The sequence below is a fragment of the Taudactylus pleione genome, unplaced genomic scaffold (genome assembly GCF_031769625.1).
Source record: "Taudactylus pleione unplaced genomic scaffold, aTauple2 ptg000041l, whole genome shotgun sequence".
Lineage (NCBI taxonomy): Eukaryota > Metazoa > Chordata > Amphibia > Anura > Myobatrachidae > Taudactylus > Taudactylus pleione.
The window spans coordinates 48,727,820-48,749,999 of record NW_028284443.1 but is presented as its reverse complement, the minus strand read 5'-3'; the positions used below and the strand labels follow the sequence as shown (position 1 = coordinate 48,749,999).

At 43.5% G+C, this 22,180-nt stretch overlaps 1 protein-coding gene across 1 annotated transcript in view; it reads left to right on the top strand.

Moving 5' to 3' along the window:
- Positions 1-22,180, top strand: part of TUBGCP3 (tubulin gamma complex component 3) — a 277,741-nt gene that overhangs the window by 212,131 nt on the left and 43,430 nt on the right. The window contains exon 17 of the mRNA XM_088456791.1: positions 15,333-15,468. Within this exon, the coding sequence (XP_088312917.1) occupies positions 15,333-15,468 (136 nt within the window). The remainder of the gene's footprint in view (positions 1-15,332; positions 15,469-22,180) is intronic.

Genomic DNA, 22,180 nt, shown 5'->3' with positions numbered 1-22,180 from the left:
GCAACGCCCCCTGCGTTTCCCCATAGGGGTTATCGCAGCCTGTGGTGGTCTCATCACATGCAGGGGTCCCTGGACTTTTGATGGTACCCCAGTGTATCCTGTTTTTCGCCCCCCCAGGTCTTGCAGGAGCCTGTGTGGGTGAATTTATTGTCCAAATGGTATAGCACCTGATGGACGTTTTACAGGGGGAGTCACCATTTCGGCTGACGTCTGATGGTGACATTATTGACTTTTTCAGACACGAGCCCCTTAGTGCAAAGGAGGCGTAGTCTGGGTCTAAAGTCTATATACCTGGCCTTCTACGGGCAGCCCGTGCGGTTTTGGTTATAACATATCCCCCGTGGCTAGATCCAGATATGCCTTCTTTAAGGATAAGGGTGTTGCCACTGTAATTCCTCTATCTGGTCAGGTGGATCATTTAGAGGTGGCGTGGAAAATCCGGGTAAGCGGATAATTACATTTCCGAATGGGAGTTACCTTTACGGGTAGATTCTCATGTTACACGCCTAGTCAGGAGTGCTACATTGCCCATGCCCTCCAGGTCCTCTTTGAAGGAGGTTCCAGATTGCAAGGTGCAAATATATCTAAAATCCAATATTCCCTTGCTGGAGGGGCTTCCAGGCCGGCTATGGCCGTGTGCTTGGGGGGCCAGAGCCATGGAACACACTGAGTAGGTAACTGGATCTCTGCACACTGACTCTCCAGCAGAGCAGGTGGATAGTGGCAAATTCTTAGAGACTTTGCCACGTTCATAATGAGACGGTCTTACATATAGCCTACTCCTTTCCAGAATCTACTCGGCAGCAGTAGCGGCTTGCCGCTCCCTGTGGTTGCGCTCTTGGAAAGCGGACGCAGATTCCATTTGGAATGCTTTGCCTTTTACGGGACAAGTCCTGTTTGGCCCTCGTCTGGACGCAATTGTGGCCCTACAGGCAGCAGCTACGTCTGCGTGTCTGCCATCGGCTACAGTCCCATCAGGGTCTGGGGCTTTGTCTTTTCGGCCCTGTGAGGCCAGGGTAAGTCTAAAATACAGATTTCCAAGACAGTCAGTAGCCAGGAAATCTGCTCAGCCATAAGAACAGGCTTGGAGTACAAGACGTCCTACTCCCAAGTTGGACTATAAGCCTTCAGCCTCACGGGACTGGCCTCCTCTCGGGAGCCCCCAGAGTTGGAGGCCGGCTTCTCCAGTTCGCCCAGTGCTGGTGTCTGACCACCATGGACACTGGGGTAAGAGAAGTATTTTCTTGAAGGTATGTCCTCTCCTCCCGGTAAAAGCCTCCCAGACGGTTTTTCGTTACAGGTCTTCTGTCAATTCAGGACAAGACCCTGTAATTTTTGAGGGTGTTACACTCTATGCTCCAGGCAGGAGTTATAGTACTTATTCCGTTGCCCCAAAGGGGAACGAGGTATTACTCCATCCTCTTTCTGGTACAGACACCCAATGGGTCTTACCAGGACATTCTCAACCTCGAATCCTTCAACAAATTCTTAAGGGTTCCTCGGTTCGGGAGGGGGACCCTGCATTCCATCATTCAATGGAGCCTGGGGATTTTGTGGTGTCGTTGGATATATTCAGGGTGACTACCTGAATATCCCTCTTTTCTTAGCACACCAGTGTTTTCCTCAGGTTTGCAGTGGTCGATAAGCATTTCCAGTTTCTGGCATTGCCCCTTGGTCTGGCCTCCGCGCCTCACGGTTTACCAGGGTCATGGTAGTTATGGCATTCCACCTGCGGATGCAGGGGGTCCGCTTGTTACCCTATCCGAGTGACCTCCTGTTGTTACCACGGTCTCCATAGATACTTCAGTGCCATATGCAACGGACAATATCTGTGTTGCTACGTTAGGGCTGACTGATAAACTGGAAATGGTCCTCCCTGATTCTTCACAGAGGATGCTCCATATCCCAACATCTGAGGATCTTTGTGATTGAGGAAAAGATCTCTGCAGGTAACTGCATACCTTTGCCTGTAATGCAGAGTCGCCGAGTGTCTATTCACTTGGCAATGTGGTTCCTGGGTTCCAGGATGTCGCTGTTCGACATGGTGGAGAGTACCCAGCCTCACTCTAAAGAACTTGATCCTCTCCGGATGGGATGGGTTGCCCCATAGGATAAAGTCAATAGTGCTTTGCCCGGAGGTTTGTCTCTCTGGCCTGGTGGCTGCAGAAAGCTCACCTAAACAAGGGGCACCCCCTTTGGGATTGCGGACAGGGTCCTTCTGACGACGGACGCCAGTATCCGTGGCTGGGAAGCAGTGACTGGTCCACACTTGTTCCAGGGCAGGTTGACACCAGTAGTTTTTGTGCTTCCCATAAATATCTGAGAACTCTGAGCAGTATTCAAGGTTCTCCAGCATGCAGGACAGGTCCTCCACGGAAATACCGTGCAGGTACAGTCTGACAACGCCATCATGATGGCTTATGTAAACCACCTAGGAGGTTCCCGAAGTCAGGCGACACTAACAGTGGTGTCCCGAATTCTGGCTTGGGTGGAAGGCTATATCCCTGCCGTCATCGGCAGTGTTCATTCAGGAATCCTCAGATGGAAAGCAGGCTTTCTCAGCCGTCAAGACGTGCATTCAGGGAAATGTCCTCTTTATCAGGAGGTGTTCAATCTTCTGGTGAACAAGTGGAGCCTTTCAGAGATGAGACTCTTCTGATAGACGTAGGTAGGTCCAGTGGACCTTCCAAGTTGTGTACCTCGTCCCTCCGTTATCCCTTCTTCCTCCAGTAATAGCAAGAAGGAGGCACGCTCCTGCTGATAGCTCCAGCGTAGGCCAGATGGCACTATTACTCAGATCTTCGGAGCCTCTCAGTTAACACTCCGAAGCTGTTGCCTCTACGCCCGGACCTGTTGTCTCAGGATCCTGGCTGATACCCAGACCTGGGTTGTCTGTCCTTGACGGTGTGGCGGTGGAGACTGCCCTCTTAAGGTCTAGGACTTTTTCCAGCTCTATAGTTAACAGGGGCTCTGTCCATGCTAAGAGCTCGGAAGTTTTTATCTGCAAGAATTTACCATTAGGTATGGTATACTTTCAGGTGTCGCCCTAGAGGCTAGGCTCCTCGGGTATATCCAGAGGTTGGCTTTCCTACAGGTGGGCTTAGATAACGGTCTTCGCCTTGCTTACCTGAAGGTGCAGGTTTCTGTCCTGTTAGTATGGTTTCAGTGTAGGATTGCTACTCTTCCTGATGTCCGCACCTTTGTGCAGGGTGTACGTTATATTCAGCATCCCTTTGTTCCACCTGTGGCTCCTTGGGATTTAGCTGTGGTCCTTAGGGCTCTCTGAGGACCGCCATTTGATCCACTGGGCTCAGTGGATTTCAAATGGCTTACGGCTAAGACTGTATTCCTTCTGGCTCTTAATATGGCCAGTAGGATCTCAGAATGGGAGGCTCTGTCATGTAGACCTCCCTTTTTCTCATCTTTCCTAGGAACAGGGCAGTGCTTGCCTTTACTTTCCCAGTCCTGTCTGCTGGTGAGGCCTATTTGGCTGTGGTACGGGCGCTAAGAATTTAAGTTGACCGTACCAGTACATTTAGGAAATCAGACTCTCGGTTTTGTCCTTTCTGGTTTCCATAAAAAGGGTTGGCCTGCCACTACGCTAACTTTGGCAGGATGGATTCACAGGTCTTCCTGTTCCATCCTCTATTAAAGCTCTTCCACTAGGTCTGTGGGTCCTTCGTGGGCAGCTCGACGTGGCGCCTCAGCGGTGATTGGCAGCCACGTGGTCATCTGTCCATATTTTTGTAAGGTATCATGCTTTTGATACTTTCGCCTCTCAGGATGCTTCCTTTCGGCGGTGGATTCTCCTTACAGCACAGGAGCGTCCCCACCCTTAAAGGATACTGCTTTGGGACATCCCCAAGGTATCCTGTGGATACCCTATGGACCCTGAAGTAGAAAATATGAGATATGGTAAGAACTTACCCTTGTTATCTCTATTTCTACGAAGTCCATAGGGTTCCACAGGACTCCCGCCCTGTCGCACCTGTACTGCAGATGGGCTTTGATCTGGTCACCGGTTTCTCCGTCTCCTTCTGGTGAGAATGTGATTCTTGTGTGTTCCAGACTGTCTTCTCTCTCTTTTTTGCTCCTGCTCCGGCCTATGGCTTGTTACGAAACTGAGTGGCCTGAGGCTCGGGGGCGGGGTATAGGAGAGGGACCCCAGTGCATCCTGGGAGGCTGAAAATTTAACTCTGTGGTGCCTGGATGTCTGCCGCCATCGCCTATACTCCAAGGTATCCTGTGGAACCCTATGGACTTCGTAGAAATAGAGATAAAAAGGGTAAGTTCTTACCATATCTCATATTTTCGGCAGGGTTCATTCCAGGATTTCTCAATTGGGAAGCGGACTTCCTCAGCCATCACGATGTGCATGCAGGGGAATGGTCTCTTCCCCAAGAGGTATTTCAACTACTAGTGGACAAATGGAGGGCCTCCTGGAGGTGGACCTTGTGGCCTCCCAACACAATCACAAGTTACCAGTGTATGGGTCCAGAGCAAGAGATGCCGAAGCAAGCTTGGTGGATGCTCTGTCAGTAAAGTGGATCTTCCAGTTTGCGTACCTCTTTCCTCCATTATCCCTGCTTCCTCAGGTTCTTCGGAAGTTCAACAAGATGGAGGCACAGTCCTGCTGGTGGCTTCAGCTTGGCCCAGACGTCGTTGTTACTCAGATCTTCGGAGTCTCTCATCAACACTCCGTTCCTGCTGCCTCAATGTCCGTAACTGTTGTCTCAGGGCCCTTGCCTTTACCCGGACCTGGATCATCTGTCTTCGAAGGCGTGGCTTTTGAGACATCCATCCTAAGGTCCAAGGTATTCTCTAGCTCAGTCATCAGGATGATGCTCCGAGCACGTAAACCTGCTTCGGCCAGGATATACCACAGGGTGTGGCATGCATATTTCCAGTGGTGTCGCTCTCTGGATTACTACCCTCGGTTGTTTCGTATTTCCAGGATTCTGGCATTTCTTCAAGCAGGATTGGACTTCGGCCTTCGCCTGGCCTCGTTGAAAGTACATGTCTCCGCACTGTCAGTGTGGTTCTAATGAAGGATAGCTGTGCTCCCGGATATCCACACCTTTCTACAGGGTGTTCTCCGGATTCAACCTCCCTTTGTCCCACCAGTGGCTCCTTTGGGATTTGACTGTTGTTCTTCAGGCCCTCCAGGGTCCTCCATTTGAACCACTAGATTCGGTGGATCTCAAGTGGTTAACAGCTAAACTTTTCTCCTGCCAATTGCTTCTGCTAGGAAGGTGTCAGAATTGGGGGCGCTCTCCTGTCTTCCTTCCTTTCTGATATTTCACCTGGACAGGGCTGTGCTTCGTACTCGCCCTGAATTTCTTCCTAAAGTGTTATCTAATTTCCATATTAATCAGGAAATTATAGTATCTGCCTTTCAGTCACCTGTTCTCTCGGCAGGTGAGGCCTCCTTGGATGTGGTCCATGCTCTCCAGATTTATGTGGATAGGACCAGTTCCCTTCGGAAATCAGACTACTTCTTATTTGTGCTCTATGGATTTCACAAGAAAGGATGGCCAGCCAATAAACAAACATTGGCCAGATGGCTTTGTATGACTATCTCAGAGGCTTAAACACAGGCTGGCTTGCCTGTTCCGGCTTCTGTTACTGCTCAATCTACTCTGTGTGTGGGCAGCTCGCCATGGCACTTCGGCTGTTCAGCTTTGTAAGGCGGCCACGTGGTCTTCCATTCAGACCTTTCTTAGGTTATATGCATTCGATACCTTCGCCTCTTGGGCTGCTTCCTTTTGGGCTCCAGATTCTCCTCTCGCAGGAGCATCCCCACCCTTAAAAGGACTGCTTTGGGACATCCCCAAGGTCTCCCTGGGTAGCCTATGGATCCTGAAGAAAAAAAATGAGTTATGGTAAGAACTTACCTTGGTTAACTACTTCTTCAAAGTCCATAGGGTCTACAGGGCACCCACCCTGACGCACCTGGTTTCATATGGGCTATTGTGCTGGTCACAAGTTTTCCGTCTACTTCTCTGTGAGTGTGATTCTCGAGTGTTCCTGTCTTCCTTCTCTCTTTTTCCTCCACTGGCCTTTGGCTACTTACCAACTTCAAATATTGCTTTCCCATGCAATAATATGGGAAAAGTGATACAAAGGAGAACAGAAAGGTAATTTTATGTTTCTCTTCTCCATATCATTTTGCCATCTGGAAAAAAGCAGTGACAAGTAATATCTCCCTGCTTCCCTTCATTGCCCAATAGCAGAGCTTCCATGTCTTGCCCACTTCCCCTCATTACTCATCTTCTGGTACTGTTCTAACCAGGCTCTGTACAGTGATCAGAGTGCCAGCAGTGGCAGGGCTGGCTGGTCAGGAACAGGGCATCAATCAAAGGGGAAGGAAGTGACTATTGTCAGGTTAATGCCTAGGATCGGCTGTTTCTTCAGCGCCGACTTCCGCTGATCTCTAGAGCGGTCAGACGCCAGGTGCGGCGGCGAGTGACGCGCTGAGGATTATACTTGGTCTGCTAGGACATCCATGTGTTCGCTCCGTGATGTGGTTTCTACGGTTACTGTCATGGACACAGCCATGACAGTCTGTTTTCACCTGACTAACCCTTTACCCAATGGTAGCGTTGGTTATGGTCAGCTGATAGTGTTTTCCAATGGACTGCTACCTTTAGGGTATATAACCGGGCTCTGGACAACAAGAAGTTGCCTGTACAACGTCGTTACTTCCAGTGTTAACTTGCTGTTGCAGCGTTCCAGGTTCCAAGCTGTGTTCCTTATAGTGACTTGTTCCTAGTGTTTTCCATGGTGTGTGTACTCAGAATGTCTTCTGACTACAATTTATTAAGAGTCCTCTTCTGTGCTAGCTCTGCAGCTGAATCCTCAGCATGTGTACTGAGTTCATCATGCAAGTACCATCTCGTGATGCCATTCACCTGTGTCAGTGCTGCTTATAATGCCACAGTTTGTGTACTTAGTACATCATCCAAGTACCCACTCATTATACCATCTCCTGTGCCAGCATTGTAACTGAAACCACGAAGTGTGTTCTCTGTACATTACTTCAGTACAGTCCTCCAATATCTTTCTCCCGTGCTTGCCCTGTGGTAGTGTTCTTCCATTTTTTTTTCCCACTTGTGCAGGATACCTGACCAAAGGGCCGCGATCTGCCTACTGGGTGCAGCTTAAGCCCAAGTCCCGCTTGGAGGGGTCACTGGTGAATACCTCCCAGTTGTTTAGACTCCGCGCCTTTGGTCAGGTCTTGCCAAATTCGGTACTGGTGGATGAGGAAGACCCTAATCCAGGCCCCTCGCCTCCTGTTCCCTCCTCGACCTGGGTCCACTTCTTTTAATCTCATGGCGGAGAATCATCACAGCCAGAGCGTGACAACTATCTGGAGATAATCACTCTCTTTGCAGTCATTGACTTTTTACTGCTGCCAAACCCCAGTATAAACTGCAGACACTTCTGACCTCTCCGCTCAATTAATTTTCTCTCCTAGGACTTGTGTCTCTGAAACAGTTTTTTGCACATATGAAAAGATTTCATATCTACATATGAAATCTTTATGAAGCGTATTTCTGTCTGGTTTAAGATATTTTATGTAGGTAGCTTACTGCTTTAGCTTGATCATGGTGTTAAGTCCACTAACAGTACTAAATCTAGACACAGAAAACAGGAAAAATTAATACATAAATACTGTGTACACATACATAAGACGCTAGTATGTTCGTGTCTCAGAACCACAACGTTTCCAATTTTCCACCAGCAAAGAAAAATAGCCATCCACCCAAATATGGGGTACCTGTCGGAAGCCTGCACAGAAGAGTTATAGCATAACTAAACCAGAATGAATAACTGAAACCATACAGAATTCACCTCAGCAACTATGAACTATTAAACAAGTTGTCTCATAGATGAAGGCCTTTTCTGAAGTTCCTAACTTTAAGGGCATATTTATGCATTTGATCCCACTCTTAATTGCCTAGTGTAGCATGGTACATTAAGGTAAATCGCACGTGATTGTCTACAGAAACCAACCTAGGCAGCTAAACTCCCTGCGCCCTTAAAATTACGTGGCAGAGAATTGCTAGAACACAGTCATTGGAATCCCAAACAAGCACTTCAATGACCCATTTGTATGGTTGCATGATGGACGCCCTGACCTCTGTAATAAAATCACAAATTAGCGATCACAGCTTCTGGGCAATCAGAATTAGTAGAAGGTTCACGTTCCAAACAATGGGTTCTTTACCATCACTGTTCTCAAAGGACAGTAAGGGTGGCTATAAAGTCCACCTTTATTAAATTTAAGGAGGTCTTGTACTTTATTGTAGGTAATAGAGGCAGTAGAAGTTCTAATAGCTGTCCTCATTATTTAGAATTTAGACATAAGAGTGCTTCAGTATTAAGTCTAATAGAAAGGGGGGGGGGGGAGTGGGAATCTGCTTTGTTTTTTTCATTTTTCTAAAGACAGATTTGTCGAGATAACTCTTCCTGTCAGGCCCACACAGCATATCAGAGAGCTCAAATGAAGGAAAGTAGGGCTTTATATACAAGTAATTAGGGCTGGATACAATCCTAAAAATACCTTAAAACTAGTGGATAAGCTATAGTGAAGTCATTGCAATGTATAAATATTAAGGAAGCAGCAAAAATCACACAACAGTAATGGTATGTTTTTGAGAGCAAAATAGGCAAAGTTTACAATGATCAGTTGCATGATGTCAGTGCACAATATTTACAAAGAAAACATGTTAGCAAAGCAATGCAGTACCTGATTGTGAAACTGTTATTACAATAAAGCATGACCAGACACTATGGCCCATACAAACATCTGGTGTGAGAAACAAAGTACCCAGTCAATAGAGGCAAGTCATGCCACACAAACCAACAATCCAGAGCAAAACTGAAGAGGCAGGAAACTAGCACTGTACTAACAAGGACTCCCTGAGTTAGGGGTAAACAAACTGAGCATGCCAGCAGGGAAAGAAGTTGAGCTCTACTAAAACAAAATGATGTAGCAACTGAGTGATGACTTCTAATCACATTGGGAGGGAGAAGTTGAGACAAAAATGGGAGGGATGCCAGATGAGTAGAGTGTACTCTTGCTATCAGAAGTATAATTAGAAGTGGTCTAAGTAAATGTCTGTGTCCGGATACATCTCACTGTAAAGATGTATTCACTGCACACAGCTGATCAGAAGAGAAGCCAAGTGCAGCCACACACCTTGGGATTGTAGAGCAGAGGACAGGCAGGTTATGTCCACAGGTCCTAGCAAGGAGAGCTGGCACAGGAGGCAATAACCACTTGGAGAATGGCCCTGCCATTTTTGATCTGCTCACCTGAATAGGAGCTTCTCATAAACTAGCAGCAAACCAGACAATACACATTATGCAGCCGTCTATGGAAGGATCAGCCTGAATAGATGTCCAAACATTCATGTAGCCAGGCCATACAGGATAATTTCCAGTAGTAATTATGAATTCTTCAGTCCAATTTGAAGTAGAGTAACCGCTGGAGGAAATTTGTAGTATCAGCACTGAGATGCCTACTGTAATTCAACATAAATGCAAGATTCAGTTGATAGTGATGCTACATGATGCAGAGGATACATCTGCCCAGTTGTGCAAATAGTGCTTATTAGCAGATGAAGGGATAAACTGCAGTTAGCCAACTTCAAAGCACATAATTATCAAAGGGCGTAGGAAACACTGGCGTCTGAGTGTTCTCCTCAATCAAATATGAGAAGTAGATCTCCACATTCAAGGCTTACACCAGAGCAGGTAACTCATATGCTGTCATTTCATATCAAGGTAAGACACCATGTAGCAATAATAAATATCCCCAATGGGAACCAAAACAGTCAGGCTCTTCAAGGCTCCAAAACCAAATTTTCTAATTTGTATCCAGTTGCCATAAACTCAGGCCAAGGTGGTGGAGCAGGAAGATTAAGCCAGACATAACTCTTGTCTACACTTGCCCTATAGATGGGATGGGGTATGGGGCTGTCAAAGCAGGAAGATGTCATATGGTAGATAAGCCAGAAGATGCAGGGAGCTTGCAAGACTTGGTACCCATGGATTGTCTGCCCACTGGAAGTACCAAGAGCGCACTTATTTAGATGATTGTCTCTAATTATGGTTTAGAGAGATTAAATTTATAAATAAATTCATTTAGGCTTTGATTTTTGATTTTTTTTTTTAATGTAAACTAAATCTAAAATTTGTGTTTGGGGCCATTAGTTTTCATCTGAGTGCTCCACTGTTGTAATTTTGTTGTCTAAATTTTCAAATGCATTTTAATCCAGTTCTTATATATTTAAGAAAAAAATAATTTGCTTTTCATTTAACCATGTCCTTAATAAAATAGTCTATGAATAATGGAACGCAATAAATTAGCTATCAACTAATTTAGAGTAATTTGCAAGGCACTGTAGAATGTATTTAAGTACTATCATGGTTATACTATTTAAAATAAAATATGATGAAGAATTCATTAGGTTTGATTAGAAAATAGCTGGGTTATTGTTCAAAAGCATTCATCACTAAAAATCTGTATTTTACTTAATGAAGGTATTATATCGCTTTGCTCAAGAAGTATTTTAAAATACTTAAAAATGTTTGTTGTGACGTGTGATGTAATTTGCATGCAAATTTAAGCAAAATCGGTAAATTAACAAGTGTTCTCTCAAAAGAATGTACAGTCTAGATTTAACTTTGTGCCAGCTGAAAGCATACTTATATCTATGTTCAGTACATATACACACACTTATCTGCTTGGTTTCTCTCTGATCAGCTGGGAACTGATGTATGAACAGTTCCTTTCCGAGTAAGTACAGAGGAGCAGTGTGGTAGCCAGGATGTTTGAGGTGGAGGGTGCAAACTATTTCCACAGTGTTAATAAAAAAGGATGGGGTTAATGATGGAAGGAATTAATGATAGATCATTATGGAGATTTAAGGATGCTGCAGAATGGTGGAGAAATGATATTAGGGTTTTAATGGAGGATTAAATTTAATTAAGAGGGCCGGAATGAGAGTGGTTTATAAATATGAATATAATGATGGAGACGGTTAGATAACAACTGCGGGGGGTAGGATGGCAAAGGTGTTGAGTTGATATGGTTAATTAGTAGAGGAATAATATACTGGTAGGTTAATTTGCTCCCAACAACAATTAACCCATGTATGTATGTGTGAGCATGTGGTAGGGAATATTGATTGTAAGCTCCACTGGGGCAGGGGCTGATATGAATGACCAAATATTCCCTGTAAAGCACCGCAGAATATGTGTGCGCTATATAAATAACTGGTGGTAAATAAATAAGTGGAAGGAATTGAGGGAGGGTGGATTGTATTTGTGAGTTGAGAGGGAAAGAGAACCTGTTCCTGATTCAGAGGTGTATGGTATTGCACAGCCGCAGGGATGCTGTTTTGCAATACCGTACAACTACTATGCTAATGCAGCAGGAGGCATCTGGTAAAATAGACTCCTCCTGACCTTTGCAGTTCCAAGTATTACCCTAAGGTTACTCACATTCGCACCTCTGTAGTAGAGGCCAGGTAGTCTACGTCGGAAGATGCAGACCCTGGCCTTGGCACTCCCAGAAAATGGTGACTGCACATCCCTGTTTTCTGGAATGGGGGCTGACCCAGCCCCCCAAACTGCTACAGCATATCAATCAGGCTGTGCCTTGGGGGAACTGGGGGCGGTCTTGCAGAGGCAGACATGTGCATGCGCAGGTCTCTCACAATCAGTGTTTAATAGTAATTAACTGTTTTTGAAGAAAACTGATATGTAGTGTCTCCTAAACCTGGAGAGATCTTGCAACATAACTGAAGGAAAATTGTATGGTTTGAGTACATTTCGGTTTAACTTTTAGGTCTCAATTCTAGGTGATGTGTTCAACACAAGCTTTAATACTGTGCATCATCCCAAGAACATAACTATTTCCTTAAAGCATGGTTGCAGATAAATAATGCTATGGTGATGATTCTTTGCATCAGTGATTGAAAATACAATGAACAATATATATTCTACCTCGGTCAAACTCTTTTTGGAGTTTGGTACATAGGGTTCAGATCGTAGTCCCCATTGATATATTTAGTGCTATTTAGCACTTTGCCGGAGATTTCTGTGAAATCTCCTATATTGTGCTATTAACACGTAGCTACAATACATAAAATTATGCAGAAACTGCAGCTTCTACATAGTTTTAGTTAAAGAAAAACAGCTTGATAGATATCTCACTTTGTAAAAGGAAAAATAGAGAAATAATGTGACCACGCGAGGTTCAAAATTTTGAACATCAAAAGTTGGGAAGTGATAATTCCCTCAACATTAAAAATAGGTCATGCAGACATGGTTCGTGTATTACTGTATGTATGTATGTATGTGCCATGTTTGCTATAAAATACAGGTGTTTTTCTTTTAATTAGCTGCATCATATGTTCACATACATATGTGTCCAACTATACCTGTCTCCAAATCATCCCATTTCTCACGCCCCAAAATTTGCTACTTAGCCGCACTAAAACACTAATCCTAAGTACTGTATCTAGTACACTATTTGCGGACTAATACACAAAATTGAGAAAATGTAGCAAAGTAAATAGTACACAAGGCAGTTCCGATACGCATGATCCTTACCACGCATAATTATTTTTAATCTGCAACTTTATATCAATTCCTTTGCGACAAAAAAAAACCTAGTGCACTTTGTGGGTTATGACACAAGATTGTGGAAAAAGTACTGATATGAGCGACCCTCGCCATGCAAGATTATACTTAATCTCTGACTTTATAACACTACCTTTGCAACAAAAAATCTAAAAAACTATTTGCAAGTTGAGACGTGCAAATAATGGAAAATAAGTGCAAATTATATTATAGGCACTTACAGTGCATCCGGAAAGTATTCACAGCGCTTCACTTTTTCCACATTTTGTTATGTTACAGCCTTATTTCAAAATGGAATAAATTCATTTTTGTCCTCAAAATTCTACACACAATATCACAAAATGAAATGTAACATTTTTTTTTGAGATTTTTGAAAATTTAATATGAAAAAAAAAAAAAAAAACAGCTAAGAAATCACATGTGCATAAGAATTCACAGCCTTTGCCATGAAGCTCAAATTTGAGCTCAGGTGCATCCTGTTTCCACTGATCATTCTTGAGGTGTTCATACAGCTTAATTGAAGTCTACCTGTGGTAAATTCAGTTGATTGGACAATATTTTGAAAGGCATACACCTGTCTATATAAGGTCCCACACTTGACAGTGCATGTCAGAGCACAAACCAAGCATGAAGTCTAAGGAACTGTCTGTAGACCTCCGAGACAGGATTGTCTCGCAGCACAAAACTGTGGAAGAGTACAGAAAAATATCTGCTGCTTTGAAGGTCCCAATGAGCACAGTGGCTTCCATCATCCGCAAATGGAAGAAGTTCGGAACCACCAAGACTCTTCTTAGAGTTGGCCGGCCATCTAAACTAAGCGATCGGGGGAGAAGGGCCCTAGTCAGGGAGGTGACAAAGAACCCGATGGTCACTCTGTCAGAGCTACAGCATTCCTCTGTGGAGAGAGGAGAACCTTCCAGAAGGACAACCATCTCTGCAGCAATCCAGCAATCAGGCCTGTATGGTAAGAGTGGCCAGACGGAAGCCACTCCTTAGTAAAAAGCACATGGCAGCCCTCCTGGAGTTTGCCAAAATGCACCTGAAGGACACTCAGACCATGAGAAACAAAATTCTCTGGTCTGATGAAACAAAGATTGAACTCTTTGGCGCCATTGCCAGGCATTATGTTTGGAGGAAACCAGGCACCGCTCATTACCAGGCCAATACCATCCCTACAGTGAAGCATGGTGGTGGCAGCATCATGCTGTGGGGATGTTTTTCAGCAGCAGGAACTGGGAGACTAGTCAGAATAGAGGGAAAGATGAATGCAGCAATGTACAGAGACATCCTGGATGAAAACCTGCTCCAGAGCGCTCTTGACTTCAGACTGGGGTGACTGTTCATCTTTCAGCAGGACAACAAGCCTAAGCACACAGCCAAGATATCAAAGGAGTGGCTTCAGGACAACTCTGTGAATGTCCTTGAGTGGCCCAGCCAGAGCCCAGACTTGAATCCAATTGAACATCTCTGGAGAGATCTGAAAATGGCTGTGCACCGACACTTCCCATCCAACCTGCTGGAGCATGAGCGGTGTTGTAAAGAGGAATGGGCGAAACTGCCCAAAGATAAGTATGCCAAGCTTGTGGCATCATATTCAAAAAGACTTGAGGCTGAAATTTCTGCCAAAGGTGCATCAACAAAGTATTGCGCAAAGGCTGTGAATACTTATGTACATGTGATCTCTTTTTTTTTTTTTTTTTTTAAATTAAATTAGCAAAAATATCAAAAAACTTTTTACACGTTGTCATTATGGGGTATTGTGTGTAGAATTTTGAGGACAAAAATGAATTTATTCCATTTTGGAATAAGACTGTAACATAACAAAATGTGGAAAAAGTGAAGCGCGGTGACCTGAATCAAGCCCATTTTCAGGTGTGGGTCAATAGATAAGCGCTGAGACTCTAATGTTAAAAAAAGAAAGTGATAATGACAAAACATGCAATTGATAGTGAGAAGTGTACATAATTTTGGGTGTCTTGGTTTAGTATGTCTTTTAAAATTCTTTGTCCAAACGCCCAGTATGGATAATCAAGACACAGTGTGCACTGAACAGCTAGCTCTTCTGTGAAGTCAATGAACAACAGAGTAGCTCTGAGATATACATTATACTGTACTCAGCTTTCACTAGAGACCTCTTTTAAGACTGGTTTAAACTAACTTTATGTTACAGATAAAAAGGCCTGCATGTTGCCTGATCAATACATGTTCAGTTTGGTACCTGGCACAACACGCATCCTTTTTTTCTAATTATTATGTGTTCCCAGCAATGTTTCAAACTTTACAGCTACAGTGGGTCATATTTACCCTTGCTAGGTCACTGGTCAAAGCTTGTTTTTTTTGTATTTATATATGTGCATTGTTATGGCCAAATCTTTTAAAATGTGGGACTTCTGGAAATCAGGGAAAGTGTCAACTAAGACTTAATCACATATTTTCTAATGTTAATTACTTTCATAGAGAAATAAAAAAAAAAATCTTCTAATGTTGCTAAATATAGCTTGCAAATCCTACAGCATTTGAAGAACACCTCTGTGTCTTATTAAGCAGTAGCCATGATTATAGATTAATCTTCTATTTACTATGCATTGTATGCTTTGTTTATTATTCCATAATGCAGGCTGCCTCTTTCCATGTGTATTTATCTGTATAACTCCCATTTTTTTTTTAATTAACAGGTATTTACCAGAGAGTGCATGAGTCATTATCTCAGAGTGTTCAATTTTCTCTGGCGTGCAAAGAGAATGGAATACATCTTAACAGACATTTGGAAAGGACATATGTGCAATGCAAAGTTATTAAAAAACATGCCAGGTACTTATGTTGTGGGAAAAGTGCCATTATAGTTATTAATAATTTCCTACAATTACCTAACTTTCTTAAGACTTCTTTCCTCCTTCTTGTACAGTGCTCTCCCCAGGCTATTTTTTCGGGCAGTCCTCCCGGCAAGAAACCCCCTGCTGCCCGGCACTCTTACCAACAGCACTCTAAATAATGCATCCTCTGCCGCCTGGCACTCATAATTTACCGGTGGACCATCACTAAATGTGTCCCTGTTGACAGTGGTCAGCTATTGCTGGTGCACACTGTACGGACCCGGACAGAGGGGATGAAAGATTGCACTGTGACGTCTGTGCAGCTCGGCTTTTTGCCGTGTCACAGTGCAGGGCCGCTTCAGGCTGGCGGGCACAGATCCCTCCCCCTAAATAAAAGCAAAGGTGCGCTGTCAGGCGGGAATAATCGCCTGTGCACAATTGAGAGTGGTCCTGCATACACTTTCTCACGTCTGTGTGGCCAGCAATTGGGGGACAGTACATTGAAGCTGTTAAATAAATATTAGCATTCTCAAAGCAGTTCGGCAGTATCTGGGCACTTAAAAAAATGTATTGTCTTTGATAAAGCAATTGTATATGAGCCCCCACCCGGGGCTTGATGCCACCCGGCTGGAAAAAAATTCTGGGGAGAACACTGCTGTATAAATATACTGCCAGATTACTACTCCCTTTAATCTGGTGCAAGTATGGAAGATCTACAGTGTCTAGACAGTCAATAGGTCGACGTGCAATAGGTACACAGCGTTAAGGTCGGCTTTGTTGCATGAAAATTTGGACACATGGTTTTTCATAACTTTTCATGCTTTTTAGGGTTAGGCACTGGGGGAGGGTTTAGGGTTAAAAAAAAAAAATTAACCTTTTCTGTTGACCTTTTGACACTGTCGACTTTTTGACCCTGTCTACTTATTGCCTTTTTGACTGTTTGGTTTCAACGTATTGACTGTCTATCTAAATACTGTAGATCTTTCAATTCACACCCCTTTAAACTGAAAGTGTTATCCTTTTTTGACGGTTGATTAACTTCTTTACTTTTTTATGCAAGGTCATTGATTTAAGCTAGTGGTCCCCAAACTTTTGTGAATCACGGCGCCCTAGAATTTCAGCATTGTTTTCACAGCATCCCTAGTTTCTTATTGAGAAATTCTGCAAATATTTTAAAATGAAGTAAATTGTGCTTATTTGTCACCCTTAGTTTCAGGTATATGGTGGTGGACAAGGTTGTGATTCTGTTTGTCCATATATATTTTGACTGGCAGCTACCAGCACTGGTTTTGCCTATCACGTGGACCATAATAATTTGATTTGGTCCTAGACCGCCAACCTGTGGCACCCCTGCAAGTGGCCCAAGGCACCCCAGGGTGCAATAGCATCCAGTTTCTGAACCACTGGTTTACGCACATTATTATTATTATTCATATGGAGCCACAAGGGTTCCGCAGCACCTATCAAAATACATAAACAGTTGAACAGAACAAGAATACAGTGACATACAGTACAAGACATTGCAGCACAAGTACATGGTGTATAAACATTTCTGCAACAGTAGCAGAATGAATGGCAAAAGTCACGTGTTATGTGCTGTTGTAAGGAGTATAGAGTAGATAATATACGTAAAGAAAGGAAAAGCACATGAGGGAAGAGGGCTCTGCTCGTGAGAGCTTACATTCTAAAGGGGAGGGGCAGACAGACGGGTGACACAGATGGGGTAGACAATGAGCATGAGACAGACTGTTAGGATGAGAGATCGTTGGATTCATACTTTACAGTATGTGAAGAAGTCATTTGGAGTAAGAGATTTACACCACTGACTTTCTACTTTACTTGAGCGTTTTTGAAGGTGTTTTGTTACTGTAGAAAGCCACGGTTGCCGTTTCGGAGTTTGTGGAGTGTGATGGGTAGCTGGGGCCACTTCATCAAGGGCTATTTAAAGAGTTTGGTTAAGGTGTGAAACAGCAGTTTTAGGAGAAGTGAATGTTGAATTGGTGACTGTAGTTGTTGTTGAGAGGTGAACAATTGTTGAAAATAACGATGAGTTATGACAGAGTGTGGATTCCATAAGGCACATTTAGTGATTTGGAGGGTGATGGGAGACACATGATATGTATGAAGTTTGTAGGATTTTTATTCCATAGTAAATCACCTGTATGTGTGTGGGGCCTGGATTTGGTGATATGTCACCAACTAATAAAAGCAGAAGGAGAGAGAAGTAAATATAGTTGTAGGCGGTGTGTAAAAGCTTTTTATGGTGACATGATGAGGTTGTAATTGTCAATATATGATGAAAAGAATAAAACTCATGAGTTTTTGGAGGAGGGGAGTGAATCAGTAGGGCTGCAATGAGCTTAGACAGGCGAGATGCAGAAAGAGTTAAGGATGTTATATCCTTATGGTGTGTACACATGGTACTACTTTTATGAGCGATTTGAATTATATAATTCATATCGTTCACTTTTTGGCAGTCACCAACCTGACCACTACCAACGATGCACGTTCCGGCATTAACGATATCTATGGTCTTTCATGCATGCAGGCCAACTTGGACGATTTTGTAAAGATTTACCTGTAAAAAGATAGCTTCACTGAAATATCTATCATAGATATCAGTGTGTACAACCAAAATCGTTTGACCTGCACTACAGAAAGTTGGAGGGAAATCTATCAATGATATCTATGGTTGTTCAAGTTGTTCCGTGTGTATGCAGCATTAGAGCAAATACAATGGAGTGTTTTGATGGAAAGAAATGTGTAGTACATCGTGAGTTTAGGGAAAGTTTTTTTTGCTTGTTTTTTTTTGGACAGAATGTAAAGAAATCACAGTATTTTTAATCTGAAATTACCTTAGATGTTGGTCAATGTTGATTAAAGGTGCATACACACACAATGATTTTTTGAACGATATTGTTCAATCGTTGAAAAAAATCGTTCACTTTCTGATTTGAAACGATTATGCGTGTTCATGTTTGTAGTTCAGTCAGACTGACCAACTCAACGATTTTCATTAAGGGAATATGCAAAAATCGTTTGTAGTTCAAAAAACTTGTTCATTACATTTAGTAAATGAACGATTTTAGTAAACGATTTTCGTTCATTTTTCCCTTGAAAAAAATTAACGAAAATCGTTAATTTACAAAATCGTGTGTGTATGCAGCTTAACTGTTATGTTAGCACACTTTGTGATTTAACACTTCATGTATTTAACCACAGCTGCCCCTAGACTGAATCTACAGGAATGGTATCCTTGATTAAGACAGGCTACATATGAGTCAATTGGTCTGCTGATCAAAGGAGATAACTGGCCTGGTTTTTGCTTCAACTCAGAGCAAGTTATCTACCATAAACTATGCTTCACTGAACAATATAGCCTATACAGGGCAATAAAAAAATATATGCAAAATATGAAATCACATTTAAAACCACAAATGATTGCATGAAGTTCTATGCAGAGTGTAGATGCATAGGATGAGAGATGAAATCACATACATTTAAAACCATTACATTACAGTATGAGTCATGTCAAACTTTGCTACCGCTTAGTAATACAACTAATATAAGTTTTGTTGTGACCAGAGAATACTTGTATGAGGAGAACCTGTAGGAGAGAACTGGGCCATTATTAAAGATGTTCTTAGTAAAGGAAATCATTTATCGCTGCCTGCTACTTTCTGTGCAGCGTGAAGGAGTGAAAAACTTTATGGAGTTACAATATACAGGTTAAGTCTCCCATATCCAAATATTCCAAAATACGGAATATTTTTAGCATGACTGAAAAAGTGAGTCCTTTGCTTCCTGATGGTTCAATGTACACAAACTTTGTTTGAAGCACAAAATTATTAAAATACAGTAAAAAATTACCATCAGGCTTTGTGTATAAGGTGTAAATGAAACATAAATTAATTTCATGTATGTGCACAAACTTTTTTTTGATGCACAAAATTATTAAAGATATTGAATAAAATGACCTGCAGGCTGTGTGTATAAGGTGTTTATAGAACATAAATGCATTCTGTGTTTAGATTTGGGTCCCATTCCCAAGACATTTCATGACAGTATGCAAATATTCCAAAATATGGAATATTCTGGTATCCAAAATACATCTGGTCCCAAGCATTTTGGATATGGGAGACTCAACCTGTACTCACGTTTAACAACAAGGTTTTTTTTTTTACCCAGTTCTGAGCATTTTCTACCTGCCATTAAGTAGTTTTATTTTGCCATGATAAGGTCTTTCTTGAAAATCACCACAGGGCCTCAACTTCTGGGCAAGTTATTTTATTAACCTGAATTTCCTATTCATTCTGCATACATCCTGACAAATGTGAAACAACTTGTGTATTTACAAGTTATCCATGGCATACAGCAGCAGCATTGGAACTTCCCAGCTAGTCCTCTGAGAAATTGTTGCACAAATTACACAGTAATGTGAAGGTGAGGTTTGACATGACAAAAGGCTTTGTACTTCTTATGCAGATGGTCATTGGGAATCTCATATGGCAAGACTGCTATGAAAAACAGGTTGCAGTGGGTGTAACGTGGAGAAGAAGTGTATGGAGGCTAAAGTCGAGTAATAGTATATTAATGGGATATGGACATGATATAATTAAACACTGCTCCATTCTTGGTGAAAAGTAAATGACTACCCCTATGTTTTGGATCACTCCAGATCTATTTGATTTAAATTGTTTAATTGTCAGAGTGCGAAAAGTATGCTTTCAAATTAGTTAGAATGTGCGTATATTTCATGGAGGTCATGGCAGGGAACAGACATGGGCACACAGTGAGAAGAGATTACAATTTTCTGCTCCTTTTCAATATGTTTAAAACGGTCAAATCCAATAAATGTCTAAATTGCCCAGGCAAATCCTACAAATTGCTTAATTAAGAATTAGAATTAAAGTGTTGTAAGTGCTATAAGAAAAACAGTCATGAACCTTTTTTTTGCTAGGATAGACTAGCTTTAATAAACAGGATAAAACTTTAATTTTTATCCTTTATTACTATGGGATAAAACTTAATTTTTTATCTTTTATTACTATTAGTTATTATTTTTTCTTCCTATTGACTTTGGCCTATAACTAATTTTTATCCTTGCAACATATTTAGATTTTTTAATTTAACTAATGCAATTCTATGCATTGCTTATCCAATGAGGGATATTTCCTCTCAGAATTGCTCCTTCATTACCACATCCATTCTTTCATACCACCTTGTTCACAATTATAATGTGGCTGCATAACATTTTATTACATGAAAATCCAATTTTTCTACTTCAGGGTCCATAGGATGTCCACAGGATACGTTGGGGTATAGGTGTGACGTCAGTCGCAGGGCACCAAAGAGTTAAGCTTTCAGCCTCCCAGGATGCACTAGGTCCCCCTCCTATACCCCGCCCCCGGGCCAAGGCACCTCAGTTTAGTTTGGTGCCCGGCCGGCGTCGGGTGCACCTGTCGGAGTGGGGGCTAGAAGAGCCCCTGAAGCTTTCTTCAGTGCAGCTGTGGCTGCACATCTGGATGTACAGCATGGACAGTCAGTCCTGACGTCCATGCTGTCTTCCCTACACCCCCGCCGGTACCAGAACGCCGGTACCGATCCGGGGATGCTGGTGAGCATCTGGGATCACAGCTAGCGGTGACCCCAGATGTTCCGGACCATGGCCGGATCCAAGGGGGACAAAGGTAAGCAGCGGGGTCCCGCGGTGGGTCCCCGCTGGTCACATGGTCCTAAGTCCCCAGGCAGGGGGCTCCCTGGGGACTGGCTGCAGTGTGGAGCCAGGTACTGAACCTGCGCTTTCCACTACCCCCTGGGACAGCGGACCGCAGCAGAGCGGTAGCGCTGCGGCGTCCCAGGGGTTAAATGCATGCCAGGGGAGCGCGCCTTCCCTGTCTCACAGCCGGCGGCTCCCCCGCTGCACACAGCCCTCTCTGCACTGTGCTGACTGGTCCTGTGTCAGCGCTCCTCCCCCAGGCCAGCTTCTCTCTGCTCCTCGGCGGCCATCTTCTCTGCAACGCATGGTGAACGCTGCTGGAAGTCTGGAAGGAAGCATCGTGGTCTGGGTCCCCCCGCATACCTCTCCTCCGCTGTGGCTCAGGTCTGTGTATGCAGCGCTGTGTCCTACCAGGCCCTGTGTCTGTGTAGTTGAGTGATCAGCGCTGTTAGTGCAGGAATTGTTATTTCTCTGCATTGTATGTGACTGTGCTAGCGCTGCCTGTAACTTTTCTTCTCTAAACTGTCAGCTTTATTACTGTCCCTGTTCTTTCTGCTAAAGCCCTTGCGGTGCGGTGCTGCAGGGTGGTCTCTCGCCTATTTAATACTTAATTGGTGAGAGAGGTCACATACGTGGTGCCATCATGTCTGAAAATGATTTTCCCCTCCGGCTACAGTGTACCACGTGCAAAGTACCGTTAGCGGAGGGGGAGGGTAGCGCGGAGGGCCTTTGCCGGCAGTGTTTGTCCATGGCGCGGCCTATTACGGTTACAGCACCGCTACAGGAGCCACCCTGGGCTTGTTTCGCTCAGGCGTTAACAGCTTTAGTGGGCCAGTTAGCTCCGCAGCCCGCGTTTACTCCGATGGGTTTGACCCAGCAGTCTGTGGTGTCGTCACCCATGCAGGGGTTCCCACGACAATTGGTGGTACCCCACAGTCTCCCTATTTCCCCGCTCCCGGGTTCTCAGGAGCCAGCGTGGGTTAACTCCCTG